This window comes from Syngnathus scovelli, chromosome 22 (assembly GCF_024217435.2).
Source record: "Syngnathus scovelli strain Florida chromosome 22, RoL_Ssco_1.2, whole genome shotgun sequence".
Classification (NCBI taxonomy): domain Eukaryota; kingdom Metazoa; phylum Chordata; class Actinopteri; order Syngnathiformes; family Syngnathidae; genus Syngnathus; species Syngnathus scovelli.
The window spans coordinates 1,128,709-1,148,118 of record NC_090868.1 but is presented as its reverse complement, the minus strand read 5'-3'; the positions used below and the strand labels follow the sequence as shown (position 1 = coordinate 1,148,118).

Here is a 19,410-nt window from a genome sequence, read left to right as displayed (position 1 = left end):
TGGGCCAGCGCTGTCAGGCCTCCGCCGGAGAGCTCCTTAAAAGGCGTGGAGAGATGATGTCGTGGACTCTTTCCTCCCGCGCACCCCCACCTTGACGTGTTTTTTTTTTTTTTTCTCCCTCCTTGCAGTCTTGAGCCAAACTCATCATGCAGAGAGAGAAGAAGAACACAAATGGGGGGCTGCTGATGACTTCACCCCGCTGCGTACATCGAGAGCTGTTATGAAAGATGAGATGAGGCTGGCGTGGCAGAGAAGGACGCACGATGAGCAAGTAGCCCGCGCTCACTTGTGCTTGCGGGCAACCAATCAGATCACATCCTGCCTCCGCACGTTTCCCCACTTGACGTTTTGTTGTTCCAAAGTGGTCAATTTTCACTCCATCGCTCTGACGGGTACTCAGGTGACTCATAAGTCAATCGGTGTCATCGTCAGTGTCATTGATTGCTGATTTTTTCTTTTTTTCTGCCCATATGTGACCCTAAAGAAGCCAATTGGCTCCATTGCAGCTTGACGGACACCAGGTTGTGAAGCTTCAAGCACTGCTTTGCACCTATCAAGGTGAGCGCCCACCACGTAGTATGTGCGTGTGCGCGTGCGTGTGTTATCCGCAAGCCATCTGCTGTTATCCGGGGAATGCTGCGCGCACACTTTATGTACATATATGTAGCCTGGCTATTTTTAGCATTCCACCGCCGCCTCCTCCTCCCCCTCCTCCTTGGTGAAGATCTGGATAAATGTGCCATTTTTGTCGCGGATGAGCCCACGAAAGATCATTATTTCAAATCTCTAAAATAGAGATTAGAAATTGTATAAATAAGATGATGAAACCGAAACGTGGAAAAAGTCGTTTTTGACTGCTTTGATTTGTGCCTGTTTTGATTGGAGCTGAAAAGCAAAGCAAGTTGCGCTGGAAGGCCGCCGAGCCCACACACACATGCACACACTTTCTTCTCCTCCGCTCCCTCCCTCCCTCCCTCCCTCCCTATCACTCCCACTCACATCTTCAGGCAAAGGTCCCATTTCCGACACAGGTACGAGGGCTCGGCAGCGAAAAACTTTTTTTTTAATCTTTGTAAGAGTGGGAACTGGACCCTTTATTTAGACCGTAGCAGAGCTGGTTGTCATAGAAACTGCATACTCACTATTGGTAGGAGCGGCTGATTTTAGAACATGCAACATGTCCGCTCGTGGAGTTGTCTTTTGACTTTTGTCTTTGGCTCTTCAATTTCAGGAAGCAACTTCACGGGTTCTTAAGGCACTTCCCCTTTGGTCTAACGGTCGGTCACTGGGTTCAACAAGCTTCTGCTTTTCCACCTCGACGACAGTTTGAGGACACAACAGGTACGAAGGACCCAATTTGACTCACAACTCGACTGTTGTTCCATTAGCAGCGTCGCTTTCAGGAAACCGCGGTCAGGTGTGTCGCTCGCGAGTCAGCTCGGAGGCCCCGCCCCCTACGGCGTTGTCTGGCATTGATAGCGGCCTTTGTAAAAAACACACAACTCCAATCACACTCGGTCCAAATGGACCCAAGTGCTCCCGGTCCCGTTTCGGGGGCGCCCCGGCACTCATCGGCGGGAGATAGCCAGGAAGTTTCAAGTGTGGACAATTCCCGCTCCCATGCTCCCCGTGTCACCCCCTGCCTGCGGTTGGCGCCTCAGGGATGTGGAGGGCCGCTATCAGGAAGATAGACGCCCGGACCGGCTTTCATGTTCTGAACGCCCTCAGAAAGAAATGGAATCACCCTGACAACAGATTGGTGATATCCTTATCTGCAGCGTTAATACTACAAATAAAGGCTGCGGGACTTTCTTTATTGTAGCTGGAGGGAAGTGTCTAATACAAATACTGTAAGTAGCGTAAACATAGACGGCGTCAGAATCTACTGGAGTGCAGATTGTCTCTCTAATATCTTGAATATGTTTACGGGCTTTGTCAGGTGCTGCTGTTTTGGTTAGCATCCAAGTTCATATTGGCACGGTAAAACAATAGCTTGCCATAGTTGCAATGCTAATGCTGCTTTAGCTTTTGGAGGTTTTATTGTTATATGATTTTCATCATGATATCAATACTTTTGGCTCACATACATGCATGCAAGTTTATCTCTCCGATGCATATTTAGCCAAGTAAAATTGTTTATAGGACGTCTGCCTACTGGCTCTTATGTAATATTTTCAAGCGCTGCCTCGTCTTATTTGGTGTCAGTCAGTTTATAAGGATTACGCTCTCTCTCTCTCTCTCTCTCTCTCTCTCTCTCTCTCTCTCTCTCTCTCTCTCTCTCTCTCTCTCTCTCTCTCTCCAGCAGGTGACGTCACACTGCAGCTCCGACATCGCGGCGATCTCGCGAGACTACGAGGCAACAATCCATCCGCCCTCTTCTCGCGCTGACGCCGAGCTCGGATCGTCCCTCCTCCTCCTCGTCCTACCCCCGGTCCGCCCTCCACCTCCTTCCCCGCACGCAGCCCTCCCTTCCCACGCCCCAGTGCGCTGTGGGAGAGTGCCACTATAAAGTATATCCTCTCTCGGAGGAAGATAAGAAGCCCGAGACTGGAGGGGGATGAAGATGGCGGACGCCAAGCAGAAGAGGAATGAGCAGCTGAAGCGGTGGCTGGGCTCCGAGACGGACCTGGAGCCGCCGATTCTGAAGAAGAAGAAGACGAAGGTGAAGTTCGACGATGGCGCCGTGTTCCTGGCCGCCTGCTCCAGCGGCGACACGGAGGAGGTGCTGCGAATGCTCGACCGCGGCGCCGACATCAACTACGCCAACGTCGACGGGCTCACCGCCCTCCACCAGGTTGGTGAACCCTCGAACCCAAGCTGGGCCCGGCTGCGATCGCCACGAATATCCCTTGAACACCTGTCAAGTGGAGGCCATTCTGGTTCTCCTCCCGTTGTTTACCTACTTGGAGCCCCGGAGCTCGGCCGCTCACACTGCCCTGCTCCGGGTGCTCATGTTTTCACTTTCGTCCACTATAAGTTGCGTTTTTACTCGTGTAAACGTAGCAAAGTTAACGGCCTGGTGCGTTGCTGCTGTTGTGTTTTTTTTTTTTAAAGCCTTTTGGGGGCAACTGTACTTCACACCAGGTGATAGCCCGGCGCAGTGGGCGCAGTCTAAATGCTGGCAATGCAGCGGCTGTGGCGCTTCGGTGCGATCTGTCAGTTCGTTTTCTACTTTTTTTCGCGTGCTAATTGGTGATAAACCGGTACTACTTTGTTTGGGATTGTCACCGATTGAGACGCGCTTGATTTAACAAGGAGGAAATTAGCGTTTTGTTGCTAAGTGCTAGCGGCTAAAGTCGGTTTGTTGATAAGCCCTCCGTTAGCAACAGTGGCTAGTTGGCGATCATATATTATTCCGATCACACGCTCGTGTTCACCACAAGTTGATATATTGTCTCGTTGTTGGTTTTATTAAAACATTCCGCAGTGCTGTGTTGGTTTCACCGTGAATTATGGCTGGATTAGCAGGCAAATGCTAATGTTACGTTAGCTTAAGTATGCAGCTCCAGTTAGCCACCATCGATCGTTTAATTTTGGGTTTGTCTTTGGATAAGCTGTCTTTGGAACCGTCCAGTCCTCGAGTAACTTTTTTGACCCACAAAAGTTGACATGTAATGACTTTCAAAGTGCGAACGTGTGCTTTTAAATCCACTGACATGTCGACATTCCCGAGCTAGCTTCTCCCCTGCTAGCGAGGCTAGCTGCCCTTCAGTCAAATGATGAGATGGCAGCTCTTTGGCCTGACGATTGGCACCATTAACTTGACTTCTTCAACCAGATATCGCAGTTGTGTATCATGTGTTCAAAGGGTGCAGAAGTGCGCTTGTTAATAGACGCCGTGTCACAATTGAGATCCTCAGAAGTGACTCAGTGATGTGAACTCGTGAAGTTTCATGAACTTGTGCAATTTGTGCTGGCTCGGCATTCATCAGCCCATTCTTGTGTTTCTGGTGGGCCCTACTCTACTTCGTGGTATTTTTAGCAATAGTCTTGATGACAGCAGCTTTGTTGATGACATTTGTCCAAGTGCTAAAATTGTCGAGAGGCCAATGCGAGACTTCTGCTATCAAACCCTAGAATTCATGCATAGATAGGCGGTGATGTCACTTTCTTACTCACTTGACTCCTAAGCTCTGTGTCATCACGTGCTCACCTCGCTCTATTTGTCAACACCTGTTAACATTTTTAGAAGAAACACATGTATCTGCATCGCTCTCATTCAAGTGTACACGTAATACTCCCTGTCTGTGTGTCGCAGTTGCCTTTTTTTGGGATGGCGACTCGCAAGAGAGACGTAACCATCTCTGGAGTGGAGAAGCTCCCCTGTGTGTGTGTGTGTTGTAGGTCATGCAGTGTTTTTGCAGGGTGGGCTTTTTAAGGAGCGAAGGTGGCACTACAGCCCGCTAAATTCCAGAAGTCAACACGACGCCTGTGTCTTTGTTACATTTGGGAAGGGAGGCACGGCGCATCGCTCCGGGCTGGGGGGAAGAGAGGCTGGCGTGGCGTATCGCTCCCGAAAGCCGTTGACCGGGGCAGGGTTATAAATACCGCGGGCGCAAGTTCCCCCGACTGTGTTTCAAGCGATGATGCTAACTTTGGCTATGACTCAGTCGGTGGCCACGCTTTCTAGTGGAGGGCCTGGCGTAATCTGGCATTGGGAAGGAGTCACCAGCCAGCCGCCTGTCCCGCTGGCGGAATTCAGCCATTGGCCGCTTTGCTCGTTCAGAAGCACTGGACCTTCGTTACCACCTAAATTTGATACTTCTTCCAGCGACTGGAGTCTCGTCTTTTCATTTGCCAGCGTTTCGCTCGGCTAATCTAATCTGCCGAGAACCTTCAGAATAACTAGTGTAGACTGATGTCATTAAAACTAAATCAGCAATGGGGGCTCTACCTCTAACCAATTTTCGCAGAGATGATGTCAGCATTTTTCCACCGTCTGATTGGCTGGTCAGAGCAAAAAATTTCTTGAGCGAGCTACACACAATTTAATAATCTGCAGTTGGGATATTTTTGTCTTTTTCCAGATGACATAATACGTGCTAAGCTTGCGCGCTTTCAGATCGTTTTTGTAACGGCAACGTCGTAGCGAGAGGCCTCTCCAGCCCCAGATACAAAACGCATAAGCCCGCCGATGCATTCTTGTCTCGGCGCTCGGGTTCAGGTGGGCGTCAAAAGTGAAAAGCGCGTCCTCTTTGCTAAACTGGTCGCGGGAGCGTAGCATTCCGAGTGCCGTCGCCTCGGCCTCCGCATTCCTCACATGACACTATTTGGAAACCATGGCAAAGAGCGAGCGGCGCAGACATTCCTCAGCTGTCACCTACCCCCCCTTCGGCCTGTCCCCACGTTGCTGAGCTCCATCAAGCCAATTAGCGTGGAGGTAACCAAGAAAAGCTCCACGCTGACCCACACCTGAACTTTTGCTTTCCTCCCGCCGGGCCAACGCAACCGGCACCCGATTCCAACCCAAAGTCGGTGACTTTATCTGAAGCGGTCGCCATGGCGACGACGACTCGAGCACAGCGCGTCGGTGGATTTGCATGTGCAGAGTGGGAGTTGCATAACCGGGGGGGGGAGAAGGAAAGCGTTTGGCAGAGCTCGGCGGTGGCGAGAAAATGAGTCAGCTCGATGGGGGGGGGGATTGACCGTCATTTAGTTCAACTGAAAATGAATGAAAATAGTTCAAAATTCCGCTGGAAGCCTTTTGTTTGTAAAATGAGGGGCTCGTCGAGAGTCACTGGCGCATTTCTAATGTCGTCGCCCAAGGTGCACCTTCTCAATTATTCATGAACTGGATTTCCAGTTGATCTCTTTTTGGAGGGGTCCCGCTGCCATCATTTTGATGCAATTAACCACGCTGTGTTAAACGGGAAATCGGGTCAACCTCAATCTGTGGCCTATCTTTTTTTTTTTTTGTGCAAACAGATGGCAGCAACAAGCATGTCGGGCTCGGTCCATTCCCGGACCGGTGTTAGAAATGTCAAGTTTTGGACCCGGCAACACTCGAGTGACTAAGCGAGCGCCTACATTCTCACGTCTGTAATTGGCGGGTCGACCCCGTAATCATCCGGCAGGAAGTCCTTGTGATGTCGATGATGCGATGCCGGGTCGGCGGCGGCCGTGACTCGCCCGTGACGCTCACCTTAAAGCTGTCACGTTAATAATGAAACGCCGCAGGTTGTCAGCGGCAGGTTGGAACCGGTTCACCCGAGGTCGGAAAGAAGAATTCCTGCAAACCGCCACGCGGACTTGACCCGGGCTCAACTTTGGCGTGAGCCAATCATTTCAAGTCTTCTGCAAAAGCTGCGCGTGGACTTTTCAGATGTTTGCGGGATGACTTCAGCTCATCAATGCGCCCCGTGGCATCACGTCGCTCTGTCTTCAGCAGAAGCGACGGCGGGAGGCCGCTCTGCTTTTTTTTTACGAGCCGCCTCGCAAGTGCAAACACCTGGACGGGGAGACGGCAAATTCCTCATTGTGGAAGCGCGCGTGTCCGTTTGTTGTCCGCCGACAAACATTCCTTCTGTCGCAAAATGGCCGCTTGCTGATTTATGGATTTGGTAGATGGCATACGACATCATTAAGGCGGGTCGCATTGTTCACAAAAGCCCATCACAGCGTTGCAGATCAAGGAAGGTGGAGTTGATTCATCAAAGTGTGAGATTGAATTAATTTGCTCCGGTGCGCTTTTGTTTTGTGGAGCTTGAAGGCCGGCTCAGTAAATTGAATGTTAATTGACTGCAGAGTGAATAATTGATGAGCCCCCCCTCGAGCGACTCTCCTCATTTGCATGACAGGTTTTAAATAAATAAATAGAGCACCAATAAGTGACGGGTGAGCGCGCGCGCGGCTTTTTGCAAGCAGCTTTCATATTGCGACGTTTCCATCCAAGGAAGGCCACGTTATCTCACTTCCTGGATGTGGGCTCAGAGGAGGCGTCAAACAAATGACACGGCGGTGGCTCTCCGGGATTCCTCGGCGAGCGATCGGAAAGCGTCGCCGGGGCCCTGAAGAGCAACAGGAAGTGGCTGTTTATTTTTCTCATTTCCTCTTTGCTGAGGCCACCTCCTTCTTGCACTCGCCTCTCTTATCACCGTCCGTATTGGCTAATGATTGTAAATGGCGATCTGCTCGGGAATATCGGCAGCCCCTTTCTCCTGCTCAAATCTCGCAGGCATTTTTTTCTCTTTTTTTTTTTTGACCCCGCTCTTCCTCAATCTTGCCCCTCTTTTTCCACGGGAATCCCACGTCCTTATATGGTCGTCATCGGTAGCAGCTAGAGGCAGGCAGCATGTGTGTGTGTGTGTTAGAAGTGAGCTCATCTCGCTGTGTGTAGGGACCCAGCTGGTCGCCCTTCAGCCCCCCCCCCTGCCCGCCCCCTCGTACCCTGCGGCCTCCCGAACCCGACAAACAAGCGCGGGAGCTCTCTAGCGGCACGTCCGTCCACCTTCTTCCACCTAACTTAAATTTCCTCATCTTTCTTTGATCTATTCTGACATTTTTTTTTTTTTTTTTGCATTAAGCGCCCTTGGACCCCCTCGTCCGCAGAGGAATTCCTTTTGTGGAAGCGGCCGGCGGAGGCGCCGGATGACGAGGGCTGGCGGGCGTGGCCAGAGCGCCGCCGTTGCCTGAGAGCCCCGAGGCTAGGAGTAATACTTATCTGGGAATTTCTCCACTGGTATGCTAGTCCAGGCAGGGCCGAGAGGAGAGGAGAGGAGGGCGCTTTTGCGGTCGGCACTATTTGAGGCCAAAAGGCAAAATAAATCCGCGGCGGGAAATGCAATAGCTTCCTCAAGGTTGTCGGCGCCTTAATTTGTTCTTGTTTTGCATTTGAAAGAAATGATGGCAAAACCTTGACAACAAAAGTCAAAATGAATATGCAGCCAAAGAAAGATTCCGTCGGTCCTAGCATAAAGTTGAACAGAAGATGAGTTCAAATGTAATGAAAGCATTGAAATGCCGCCGGCATTGATTATTTATCAACACGGCAAGCCACGACGTCGGTCAGCCGGACGGTGTTCCTCGAACGAGTCATTTCCGGTCTTGTCCCCTCGCCTAATAAGTTCTGCATGAGAACCCGAATCCTCGTATTACATAATTGCCCCTGCCTTTGTTTATCATTTTTCACGCTTAGTTTGAAATGAGGAAGAAAGAAAAATGGAAGCCAGCTCACTGGCTGACTTTTGACACCTGTACTCATTGCTTTTGAAAAAAAATCCTGTTGTTGTTGTCGTCGTCGTCCACCTGTGGCAGGAGATGTTCCCTTCACGCACACGCACGAGCGCAAGCACGGCGAGATAAGCCGAGCCCAGATACTCGGCGCTCTTGGCCATCTACGGCCGTGCAAAGCAACCAAATTTGGACAAGGATTGCAGCCAGATAGACGTGTGCCCCGAACGTGAGGCCACATGCGCGCGCGTGTGTGTGTGTGTGTCTATCTGATGTCAATGACTTTGTTGTCATAGCAACCTCGGCTGCAAGAGAGAGAGAGAGAGACAGTCCAGGCGCTGTGTTGAAGGATGGTGGGTGAGTGGGGATTTTTATGAGTGCGCTGTGGTAATTGCAAGGCCAGTCTAGCAAGGAAGCTCACGTGTTTATTCTCAAAGTATTCTCAAATATCAGCCAGCACGTGCATTTGCCTCACCCTTCTCAAGCTCGCCAGGGTTTTCTCTGGCCACGCCATTAATTCCTTAAACATTATTTATCAGAGCCACAACTATAAATGTGAGCAACTCCAAGGTCATCCACTAGATGGCAAAACGTCCAGTTAACAATTGTATGGATCTCTCTTTTTTTCTTTTTTTTTTTGCGCGACCAGGCTTGCATCGACGACAACCCGGACATGGTGACGTTCCTGGTGACGCAAGGGGCCAGCATCAACCAACCCGACAACGAGGGCTGGATCCCCCTCCACGCCGCCGCCTCCTGCGGGTACCTGAGCATCGCAGAGTGAGTGGCGCGCCTTGCCATCTTATCAAGGAGGGCATCGGGGCCGCTCGCGGGAGTGCTCGCTTCCCGTTTTATGACCTGATTTGCCGTCAGGCTCCACATTTAGCCGCGGCACTTTGCGGAAACCTCGGGAGAGAAGCTCTGTGATAGCGAAAGCGGAGGCTCAAGTCGCTGCTCAGGCTGGTGACTAATGGAGACAATGCGTCACACACAGGGAAAAAGAAGAAGGCTCCTTTTAGTCGGGGCCAGCCGGCAAACAACAACAACAACAACGTTGCGCCACAAAGTGGCCAATGTCGAGATGCCGAGCGAGAGGTCAAAGGGCAAAGTGCAGCCCGGGGCCGTTGCGCTCGTTAATCAGCCGTTTCCATTCCGCCCATCTTTATTGCATCCATTTTATAGCCGATGAATATTTATCTTACTAAATTGAACGCAAGTCAATCAACTGTGGCTTTCCTTCTAAAAAAAGAAACTTCAAATGTGTGTCAGAGACTTTTTCTGGCTCGCAAGGCTTGAAAGCCTGTGCTCGTGTCTTGATCGGCAGGTACCTCATCAGCCAGGGGGCCAGCGTGGGCGTGGTCAACAGCGAGGGCGAGACGCCGCTGGACATCGCCGAGGAGGAGGCCATGAAAGAGCTCCTGCAGAACGAAATCAACCGGCAAGGTACGCCGGCCCGCTTCTCTGTCGTAACACTCAGCTGACAAGCGGCCGGCGTTTTGCGCTGATTTAGTTTAGCGAGCGGACCAGGTGTCTGGAGACACAATGCAGGCCTCTTTGTCATACGGCGCCGACACATTGACCCGATTAACTGGCCGCTAACTCACGGCACGCCGACAGAAGTTTGGCGCAAAGCGCGACAGTCGAGCTCACGGGGGACGACGTTTGGCTGTGTGCGCAGGCGTGGACATCGAGGCGGCCCGCAAGGAGGAGGAGCGTGTCATGCTGCGCGACGCCCGCCAGTGGGTCAACAGCGGCCAGATCCAGGACATCCGCCATGCCAAGTCTGGAGGAACGGCGCTGCACGTGGCCGCCGCTAAGGGCTACGTGGAGGTTTTAAAGTAAGACGCGAAAGCCCGAAAACCTCCAAGGAAATCCCAATCATGGTTCCTGTGCCTGTTTTTGTATCGGGCAGGCTTTTAATCCAAGCAGGGTATGATGTAAATATTAAAGACTACGACGACTGGACTCCTCTCCACGCGGCGGCGCACTGGGGCAAAGAGGAGGCCTGCCGGATACTCGTGGAGAACCTTTGCGACATGGACGTCATCAATAAAATGGTTGGTGTCACCCCAAAAAAATGCTTGCTTTTTCTTTTTTTTTTTTTTGACACCGCTGACTGTGCATCAGGGCCAGACGCCGTTTGATGTCTCGGACGAAGACGTTCTGGGCTACCTTGAAGAGTTGCAAAAGAAACAAAATCTGGTAGGAGTCAAGCGCCGGCAATCATCTGGAAAAGGTTGGCTCTCATTTTCACTCTTCATTCCAGCTGATGAGCGAGAAGAAAGACATCAAAAAGTCTCCTCTGATTGAAACCACCACCACGGGGGACAACAACCAATCGCTGAAATCGCTCAAGAGGTAACCAAAAGCCGGACGGCGTCGCGTCTCGGTCACGCCGCGCCTCTGACGGAGCTCAAACGTTTGCGCCGCAGCAAAGAAACGCTTCTACTGGAGTCGGAGAAGAGCGCCCCGCGGATCGAGGCGCTGGAGCCCGAAAAGGCGGACGAGGAGGACGAGGAAGAGGAGGGCAAGAAAGACGAGTCCAGCTGCTCCAGCGAAGAGGAGGAGGAGGAAGATTCCGAGTCGGAGAACGAAGCGGGTGAGTTGAACCAGGGCTGCCTCCGCTTCATTTCTGGGAACCCCTGAAGTTATCAAAGAACTAACTCGGACTTCCTCTTGTTGGTCTAGACAAGAGCAAACCTTCGGCATCGGTGGGCAACAGCACGACGCCCGTCCCGACCACCATCGGCGTGTCCTCCCCGAGCAGCCCGCCCTCGCCCACCAAGAAGGTAGTGTGCTAAATATATTAGCATGTTGAGCAAGTGCAGGCAGGGCAGAGCAGGGCAGGGCCTCTTTTGCAGCTGCTGCCCTCTGCTGGTGAAAAGGACACGCATGCCTCCTCCTTGTTCAGTGCGTTTGAAACTCCAAGGGTTGCTCTTTCTCTTTCAGATGATCCCCCTCTTTTTCATGCAAATGTGTGTTATTGCTTTTTTTTTTTTTTATTTCTTCAATCCTCCTTTGAAGCCTGGTAACCCACACGTTTGTCTTTTCTTGCAGCAAACGTTTGCCACTTGGCAAGTCATGTTTGTGTGGCGTTAGTGGTCCTCAAAGGAAAAGGCTGTCCTCGCTGCAGCGTGGTTTTTTTTTTTTTTTTTTGCCGCTGCTTCAGTCCTGGCCTCTCAACCTCCTCCCTTCTCTCTCTCTCTGTCTGTCTGTCTGTCTGTCTGCTGGCTCGGTGTCTTGGGTTGGCTTTTAGTTTGATTGCGTTGCGCCCCCCGTGGCCGTGCCCGCGGCGGAGCCGGGCTGTCCCGCATTGTGGCGTCAAGGCTTGCGCAAAACTGGCATTTCTCTCGTGCCCCAAAAAGCCACGGTGAGGCCAGTTTGGTGGTGTTTTCTCCTCCCTCACGCACCTGCTGCACTAAACCACCTCAGAACGGGAACCTCAGAACTGACAAGCACTCACCTGACCCACTTTTTTTTTTAAATCAGCGTGATGTCGCATTTTGTTGCCGTGGCTTGTGCGTTGCTGTACGAGCTCAATTGCGACTTAAAGGTGAAGACTAACTTGCACAAATGTGACTTGCTCCCAACTTGGCCACCATGGAAGAAGTACAGTTAGTCAATGTTATCCTCGTAACAGGCATGAAAACCCCGATCCATAACCCGGATGACCTCTTTTCCTCAAATTGCGCCTAACGTTCTTCTTCTTCCTTCTTCGCAGGCCGCCACCCAGCTCAGCGCCAAGATCTCGTCCAAAGTGGAAGAGGAGCGTAAGGACGAGTCGCCGGCGTCGTGGCGCCTGGGCCTGCGCAAGACTGGCAGCTACGGGGCGCTGGCGGAGATCACGGCCGCCAAAGAGGCGCAGCGGGAGAAGGACGCCACCACGGGGGTGATGCGCTCCGCATCCAGCCCGCGCCTCTCCTCCTCGCTGGACAACAGAGACAAAGACAAGGTCAGACCGAAAGGTCAAGCCTTGACTCAACGTGGCGCTCACTCTGCAACTTTGCGCAGGAGAAGGACAAGGGAACGCGGCTGGCCTACGTGGCGCCGACCATTCCCAGGAGGCTGGCCAGTACATCGGACATCGACGAGAAGGAAAACAGGTGGGCTGAAGCGGCCGAGGGAGGGTCCGAGAAACAATCGGCACGACGAGAGCCGTATCAAGCGGGCCTGCTTGCGTGGGTCTCCACAGGGACTCGACCGCACTGAACCGCAGCGGCTCGTACACCCGGCGGCGCTGGGACGACGACACCAAGAACAGCGAAGGAAGCGGCACCACCAACAGAACCTCCAGCTACCAGCGAAGGTAAGCAAAGGCAGGAGAAGCCGGCTCTGGGCGCACACGGCTGTCGTGTTGCCACTTGCACGAGTCAGCCGCAACCACACGTGTCATGGCGAGGCTTTTCATGGCAAGAGTGGCTCGCAAATGTCTGTCTTTATATCTGTATATGGATGTGTGTGCGTGCGCCACCACTGCTAACATGCTTCTTCCGCCCGCCCGCCACGCCCTCGCCAGCACGTCCCACACGCTAGCGCTAGGGCGGAGCGGCAGCACGCGGGACGTGCCGGCCAAGTCTTCGTCCACCTCCAGCTTGGACCCTAACGCCTGTAACACTAAACCCTGGCAGCCGCCCACCTCCCACTACCAGTCGTACAGCATTTACCGCAGGTACACCCAGAAGCCCCACGCCGCACGCGACCGCTTCCTCTTTTTGTCTGCCATTAACAGCAGCTCTTTGCTTGTTGTTGTTGTTGTTTTGCACACCTCAATACAAATGCAGATAGCATCTAGAAGTACATTAAAATAGATACCCCGAACAGGAAGCAATTTGTCTCCTGTCGCTCACTTTGCGCATCCTTCCGCTCCGCAGCGGCTCTTTTGGCAGACGATACGACGACTTGAGCTCCTCGACGACCACCCCCACCTCGGCCGCCTCGTCCTCTTCCGCCACAACTACCACCACCTCATCATCGGTTACCTCATCCATGGGCCACCGCGGCGGCCTGCTCTCCGGCCTGGGCTCCGCCTCCACCCGCACTGGCTCCACCAGTCTCACCAGCAGGTAGGCGGGAATTTGTCTCCATAGGCGGCAGCGCCATAGAAAATGTCTAACGGGCGCCCCCCCCCCAACAGGTACTGGTCAGAGGAGAGTGCGGAACGGGAAAAGGACAAGGAGCGCGAGTCGGCCGCGGTCATCCCCACCGTAAACACCGGCTCCACCATCCCCGCCATCGGCACGGGCCCCGAACGGCGCAGGTAAACACCAGGAATACTAAAATGACTCGTCCTTATTTGCCTCTCATTTACTTCAACCAAAAACCTTTTTTTTTAGGTCGTACCTGACACCTGTACGAGACGAGGAGTCCGAATCGCAGAGGAAAGCTCGCTCCCGACAGGCCCGCCAGTCGAGGAGGTCCACCCAGGTAAGTTGATTGAAGCCACCCCCCCGCTCAGGGGAAAAAAAAAAAAAAAACAAGCAGAAACTAAGTTGTTTTGTTTCTTTGCCAGGGCGTCACTCTGACCGACCTGCAAGAGGCCGAGAAGACCATCGGCAGGAGTCGCACCCCAAAGAGCCGCGAGGAGGAAAAGCAGGACAAGGAGAAGCAAGAGGAGAAGGATTACGAATCCAAGGAGGACGACTACCGGCCAAAGTACCGCAGCTTTGAAGACGTACGTTCTCGGCGCACGGCCCGTTTAGCCGCGTCCGACTTTGCCACGTAACCGGGCATTTTTTTTTGTGCGTTCTCAAACAGCGCTACCGCAGCACCTCGGCCACCTCGTCCTCCATCTCCACGCTCGGCACCGCCTCGGCCCCGTCGTACTCGGGAGCCGCCCCGACCTCCGGCTCGGGCTGCCTCAACAGGCCCAACAGCCTGACGGGCATCTCCTCCTCCTACGGCCGCTCCTCCAGGGACACCGAGAAAGGTCGGCGCTCCCCTCGCAGCGCAAATGTCGGCCCGCCTCGCGATAATCCTCTTAGTTTGACTCCGCAAGTGCCACGCCAGCCAGCCAGCCAGCCACGGCGCGTTTTTGTCAGAGCTGACTGGAAATTGGGTAAAGCCTCTCGTGAGAATAATAGAAGGTCGCCGCAGCGCGTTGATCTGAAAGAAAACACTCGCCGCTTTGTCTTCCTGTAACAAAGCCCGCTTCTTCCCTCATGAGGACTTTTTTCCAACCTTTAGCAATCATGTCAAAGCTCAGAATACGGTCACAGTGTTTCCCCCACCAAAGCACGTCTGCTCATTTCTGTGAAACCTTTCTGTCGCAGAAAACCATCCCGGAGTGATCCATTGCGGATTTTTATTACCGAGTGTGCTCGTTTCAAGCAGTATGTGAAGTGAGCAAGGATTAAAAGGAAGGTACGCTTTTGTCTTTAGAAGCGGACAAAAAGGAAGAGGAGAAGGAAGGCGACGACAAGTCCCAGCCTCGCTCCATCCGGGATCGCAGGCGGCCGCGCGAGAAGCGGCGATCCACCGGCGTCTCCTTCTGGACCCAAGATGTAAGACACAAGCCCCTCCCGCCTTTAACGCGGGTCATAAAGCGCGCTCTTACGTGCGCCGTCGTCATCATCTTTGCAGGGCCATGACAACGAGCCCGAGCAGCAGTCCGACTCGGAGGACGGCAGCATCAAGGGAGAAGCGCAGGTGACCGCCATTTTCCTTTCAGATTCACCCTCAGTCTAAAAAAAAGTCTAACTTGGCTTTAAAATATTCAACATTGGCGTTCTTGTGTTTCCTCGCAGGTGGACAGGTTGTCCAGGTGAGTTTAGTGTGTGTGTGTGCGCGAGCGAGCGCCGGCCTGGCCTGGCCCTGGCCGCCTTCTGACGTGCGGCGCCGGCGTTGCAGAAACGGCAGCGGCACCACGGCGTCCTCCTTGGACCGCAACGACTCGCTGCTCAGCCGCAGCTACGGCGAGAGTCGCAGGACGTACTCCAGCCGGCTGGACAGAGACGACGCCACCGACTACAAGAAGGTAGAGCCGAGGAACGCTTTGGGGGTGGCCCCGGTTTGAACGCCACCACGCGCTTTTTCCCCGCAGCTCTATGAGCAGATCTTGGCCGAGAACGAGAAGCTGAAGGCGCAATTACGCGACACGGACCTGGAGCTGGCTGACTTGAAGCTGCAATTGGAAAAAGCCACACAGGTGCTTCCTCCTCGTCCTCATCACCAAACGTTGTCATTTGTGAGCTCACGCCTCCTCCGCTCTGTGTTTGCAGAGGCAGGAACGCTACGCCGACAGGTCGCAGCTTGAGATGGAGAAAAGGGTCAGTAGCGCCAAAAAGTCCCTCCTCAAACACTTCATGGCCACCTCACATACAAAAAAAAATGGCAAGAGGATTAGAAAGGGTCAAAAGAGTAACGCTTAGCTATTTAGCGATTTAGATAGGTACACAATTTGTTGTATATGGTAAAAGAATCCCCTTGACACGTGATTATCTTTTGAATACATCTCAAGGTAACGAGCAGGCCTCAGTATCAACTGGCCGCTGGTATGAAGCCGAGCTGACTTGACCTTTTTTGCTGCTGTCACTCGTAGCCGCGCGCCACCTCCATCTATCCTCCTTTTTTCTTGTCAAAGCACCACTCGTCCAGACGTCTTCTATACATGTCTATGTAGCGATATATATTGTGTGCGTGCGGGCGGGCGCATGTCTTTTTCAAGCAGCTGAGACGGGGGGGGGGGAATCACTTGGACCACGTGTTGATCACTCTGTGTTGATGGCTTGTAGACGCCTCACGTGTGTTTGTGTGTGTGCGTGCGCATCATATGGCACCGCTGGATTTGCCGACGTCAGCGCACCCCCCCCCAAAAATGTAACTCATCTTTACTGCCCCTCACAGGAAAGACGAGCGCTCGAAAGGAAAATTTCTGAGATGGAGGAGGAACTCAAGGTAGACACACACACACACACCAATTTGTTCTTGAATGATTTCAGGGTTTTTTTTGTGTAAAGGATGAAATATTCATATTTTTGAAGGTATTTTTTTAAGCATTTAAATTTTCAGGTCCAACAAGTGGTACGACTCGTTTTGGTCAATCGCCACAAGGGGGCGGTGTAGAGCCTGGGTTGAGTCTTTAGATAGCCTTGTAGAATGACTTGTTTTTAAATTGCTGTTATGGTGGGTTGTTGAAGTGAGTCCACACGGGTCCAAAAATCTGTCCTCCATTTTCTAACAACCTTTCTTTTTCTGTTTACCTGTCTCCTGTCGCTTCCTTCTTCTATTAATGTGCTCCTCCCTCCCTCCCTCCCTCCTGTCTGCTTCTTGTCCTCCTCCTCTTCTCGTTGTCCGCCTCATTTCTTCTTGTTGTTGTTGTTGGGCTGCCGCGTGGAACTCCCCTCCCCCCGCAGAACCTCCCCCAGGTAAAGCAGGTTCAGACTCTGCGTCAGGTTAAGGAGCGGCTGCAGGCCGAGAACCGGGCGCTGGCCCGCGTGGTGGCGAAGCTCTCGCAGGCCGCCTGCAGCCAGCTGCCCGCCGTCGACCTCTAAAAGCCGGCCACGTCTCCCCCTTTTCCCCTTGCCCACCCCCCCCACACCATCCATTCGTGCCCCGTCCCTGCCCACAGGTGCCCGACTGGTTTTCACCTCCCTGCGGTTGTTGGTGGTTTGCCTGAGGAGGGGCTCTCTTGGTGCCAACTAGGGCTGGGCGACTCATTTGACCTCATTGGCCAGGAGCAAGTTGAATACAGTCAACAACAACAACAAAAAAATGTTGATGCTCCCAAGCGTCTCGGGATGTTTTTATTTTGTTTTTTTCTTCAATCGGAGCAACGTTACTGCAGTCGTGTGTCCAAATGAGGTGGGGAGATGCTACCCTGACGTTTACTGACACCCGTGTCACTCACCGGACTTGGCTCCACCCCCTCCAAACCTGACTACTCAGTCACAGATATCATACCGTAGTAGAACACGAACAATGTATCAACCAGCGGCCAAGCGGTACAGTTTTATTTATTTTGTCTATTTCGCCCATCCCTAGTTAAACACTTTCCTTTGTCGGCACAATTCCGGCCCGATTGGCGCTTGCAACCCAACGTGCACGCAAACGAAAGTGGGCCTCTGTAGTTTGTAGTCTGAGTGTCTTTGGCTCGCATGAAGTGACAAGACCTTCCGCCATTTGAGTCCCTCTTGGTGAATTGGGGCCATTTTGTTTGGCCCCCCTTCTGTTGAGATTCCATCATGTAACGTGCTCAAAGTACTTTTGTCCACACGTCACGTGATGCGGTGCAGAGTGACGGCGTGGACACTTTGAGCCCCTCCCCTTTTTTTTCTTCCAGAGCTTCCGAATTGCCGTGATCTATCTTAAGTTGGGTCTGAGTTGCCGGATCTGGTTGTGTGCATGCGTGGCTTGTCGATTGATCCATTTTTATTTTTTTTGGTCATTTGCAGTGAGCGTTGGTTTTGGCGCCCTCTTGTGGTCCTAACGTGTCTAAGCGCTTTTGTTGTTCCCTCGCAGACGCTCCCCGACTTGAAAGCGGACAACCAGAGGCTAAAGGACGAGAACGGGGCGCTCATTCGAGTCATTAGCAAGCTTTCCAAGTAGAGCAGACCCCCACCAAGACCCCCACCGCCACCACCCACCCCCTCCTCTCTAGCCCCCTCTGCCAGTGACTAATGGAATTGCACATTTAGACGATTAAATTGCAAGAGACATCAGACTTTTTTTTTTTTTTTTTTCTCCATCCCCACCGTTTACAAGCCGACGTCTATTTAACCAGTAAGCCTTAGTTGTACATAAAAAGGAACGCTCTTGAGGAACAATTGTTATTATTATTATTATTGTTATTATTATTATTACAATTAACACCTGATTTTATTTGTGCCACGCCGCCTTTTACTTCCTCCTGTTGTAAGTGTGCTGTTCCCTTTTTCTTCCTCCCCCTGAGAAGGGTCAATTCCTTTTTTTTTTTTTTTTTTTATTATTATTTTTTTTTAATTCCTCACGCGTGCAGTCACTCACACGGACGCGCACACCGATCACCATCCCCTCCCCGTTTTCATTTTACCTCCGAGAGGGAGAGAAAAACAAAAAGAAATGTCGAGGCGGACCAGGTGGAATTTAAGCTTTCACTGAATGTGCAATATGCATTATTATCGTTTTCGGATGCGTCACTCTTCTTCCACTCCCGCCCTCGTTTTTTTTGGCTTGTAGTGTTAGTTGGTTTATACTCTGTATTTGTCACCTTGTTTTAGGAGGTGCCGAGTGTAAATACACACGTGCGCATATATATATGTATGCGTGTGTGTATTTACATAAGGCTGTATGTTTGTTTGAGAGCAGCACATGCTGAGTCTGTTACTATTAAAAGTATACCAATTCCACACAGGACAAGCAGGTGTCTTTTTCTTTCCATGTTTTTTTTTTTTTCTTTTTCGATGATGAAAGGCAAAAAGTGTCAGGTTTCAAAGCGGGACTGCCGACAGTGTTTTGTTTTTTTCTTCAACGAGTTCAAGTGTTGGAAAAAACTGCTTGACCCCATTTCACTTTCTTTGTTTTCACTAACTTGGATGAGTGCTTTTCTGTTTTTCATTTAGTATTCTAGCCAACGACTCTCAGACTCAGTTTTACAAAAAAGTCTATGTGCACTGTCGACACCGCGAGTCCAAAACACACCATTGAAATATTCCACGCCAACCTTGATGTATTTCAGTGGCCTTTTTATTATTAAGCATATTTTAGTCAGAGAAAAAAAAGTAAGTCACTGCAAATAGACTGAGAATGATGACCATCTACTCTGGTTGAGTTTTATTCTTTGTTTTTTTGTTTTGTTTTTTTCTTGTAAAATAGGTGTGTGGCTTAATACATGCAAGCTGTGCTGTGACTACAACCATTGAAGAGTTCATTAAAATAAACTTGTACATTGTAAAGTTCACCTCTTGCTCATTTTTCTATTCACACTTGTTTAATGGATTTAAAAATAAAGGGACACATTTTTAAAAAATATATATTTTATTGTACTGAATAAAAGATTTTATTTGCGCGCAGGCCACCACATAATCACTAATGCAATGCTCTAATCCACCCACAAGAGGGCGGCATTTCATCACATATTTGTTGATTTGCCTATGTTCGGTAATCAGTGATTTAGGGCAAAGGTGAAGTGCTAATTTGGACAAATCCAATAAAAAAATAAATCAGCCAATCACCAAGTTAAATAGCACATTTTGACTTCTTTCACATAATCTTGCGTTTATTGTGCGCTACTTGTTTAGTATGCTAAAGTCAGCCAACATTACTTAA

The 19,410-nt window shown here is 51.4% G+C and overlaps 1 protein-coding gene across 4 annotated transcripts; it reads left to right on the top strand.

Moving 5' to 3' along the window:
• Positions 1–504: 504 nt before the first annotated feature.
• Positions 505–19,042, top strand: ppp1r12a (protein phosphatase 1, regulatory subunit 12A). 4 transcript variants are annotated; one of them, XM_049761542.2, is made up of 28 exons: positions 508–558; positions 1,232–1,341; positions 2,303–2,794; positions 8,819–8,949; positions 9,494–9,612; positions 9,848–10,007; positions 10,082–10,226; positions 10,297–10,371; positions 10,436–10,527; positions 10,602–10,768; positions 10,858–10,958; positions 11,891–12,121; positions 12,181–12,272; positions 12,362–12,475; positions 12,686–12,838; positions 13,041–13,232; positions 13,304–13,426; positions 13,503–13,593; positions 13,679–13,840; positions 13,924–14,095; positions 14,548–14,669; positions 14,749–14,814; positions 14,913–14,929; positions 15,016–15,142; positions 15,209–15,313; positions 15,387–15,434; positions 16,012–16,062; positions 16,521–17,188. In XM_049761542.2, exons 3-28 carry the CDS (start codon positions 2,558–2,560, stop codon positions 16,656–16,658), a joined length of 3,231 nt encoding a protein of 1,076 aa, XP_049617499.1. In that variant the 5' UTR covers positions 508–558; positions 1,232–1,341; positions 2,303–2,557; the 3' UTR covers positions 16,659–17,188. The 4 variants fall into 4 exon arrangements, with proteins under 4 accessions (XP_049617505.1, XP_049617499.1, XP_049617501.1 ...); XM_049761544.2 differs by lacking the exon at positions 16,521–17,188 and adding an exon at positions 17,626–19,042 and having other exon boundaries at positions 513–558; XM_049761543.2 differs by lacking the exon at positions 508–558 and adding an exon at positions 1,005–1,147.
• Positions 19,043–19,410: the final 368 nt, after the last annotated feature.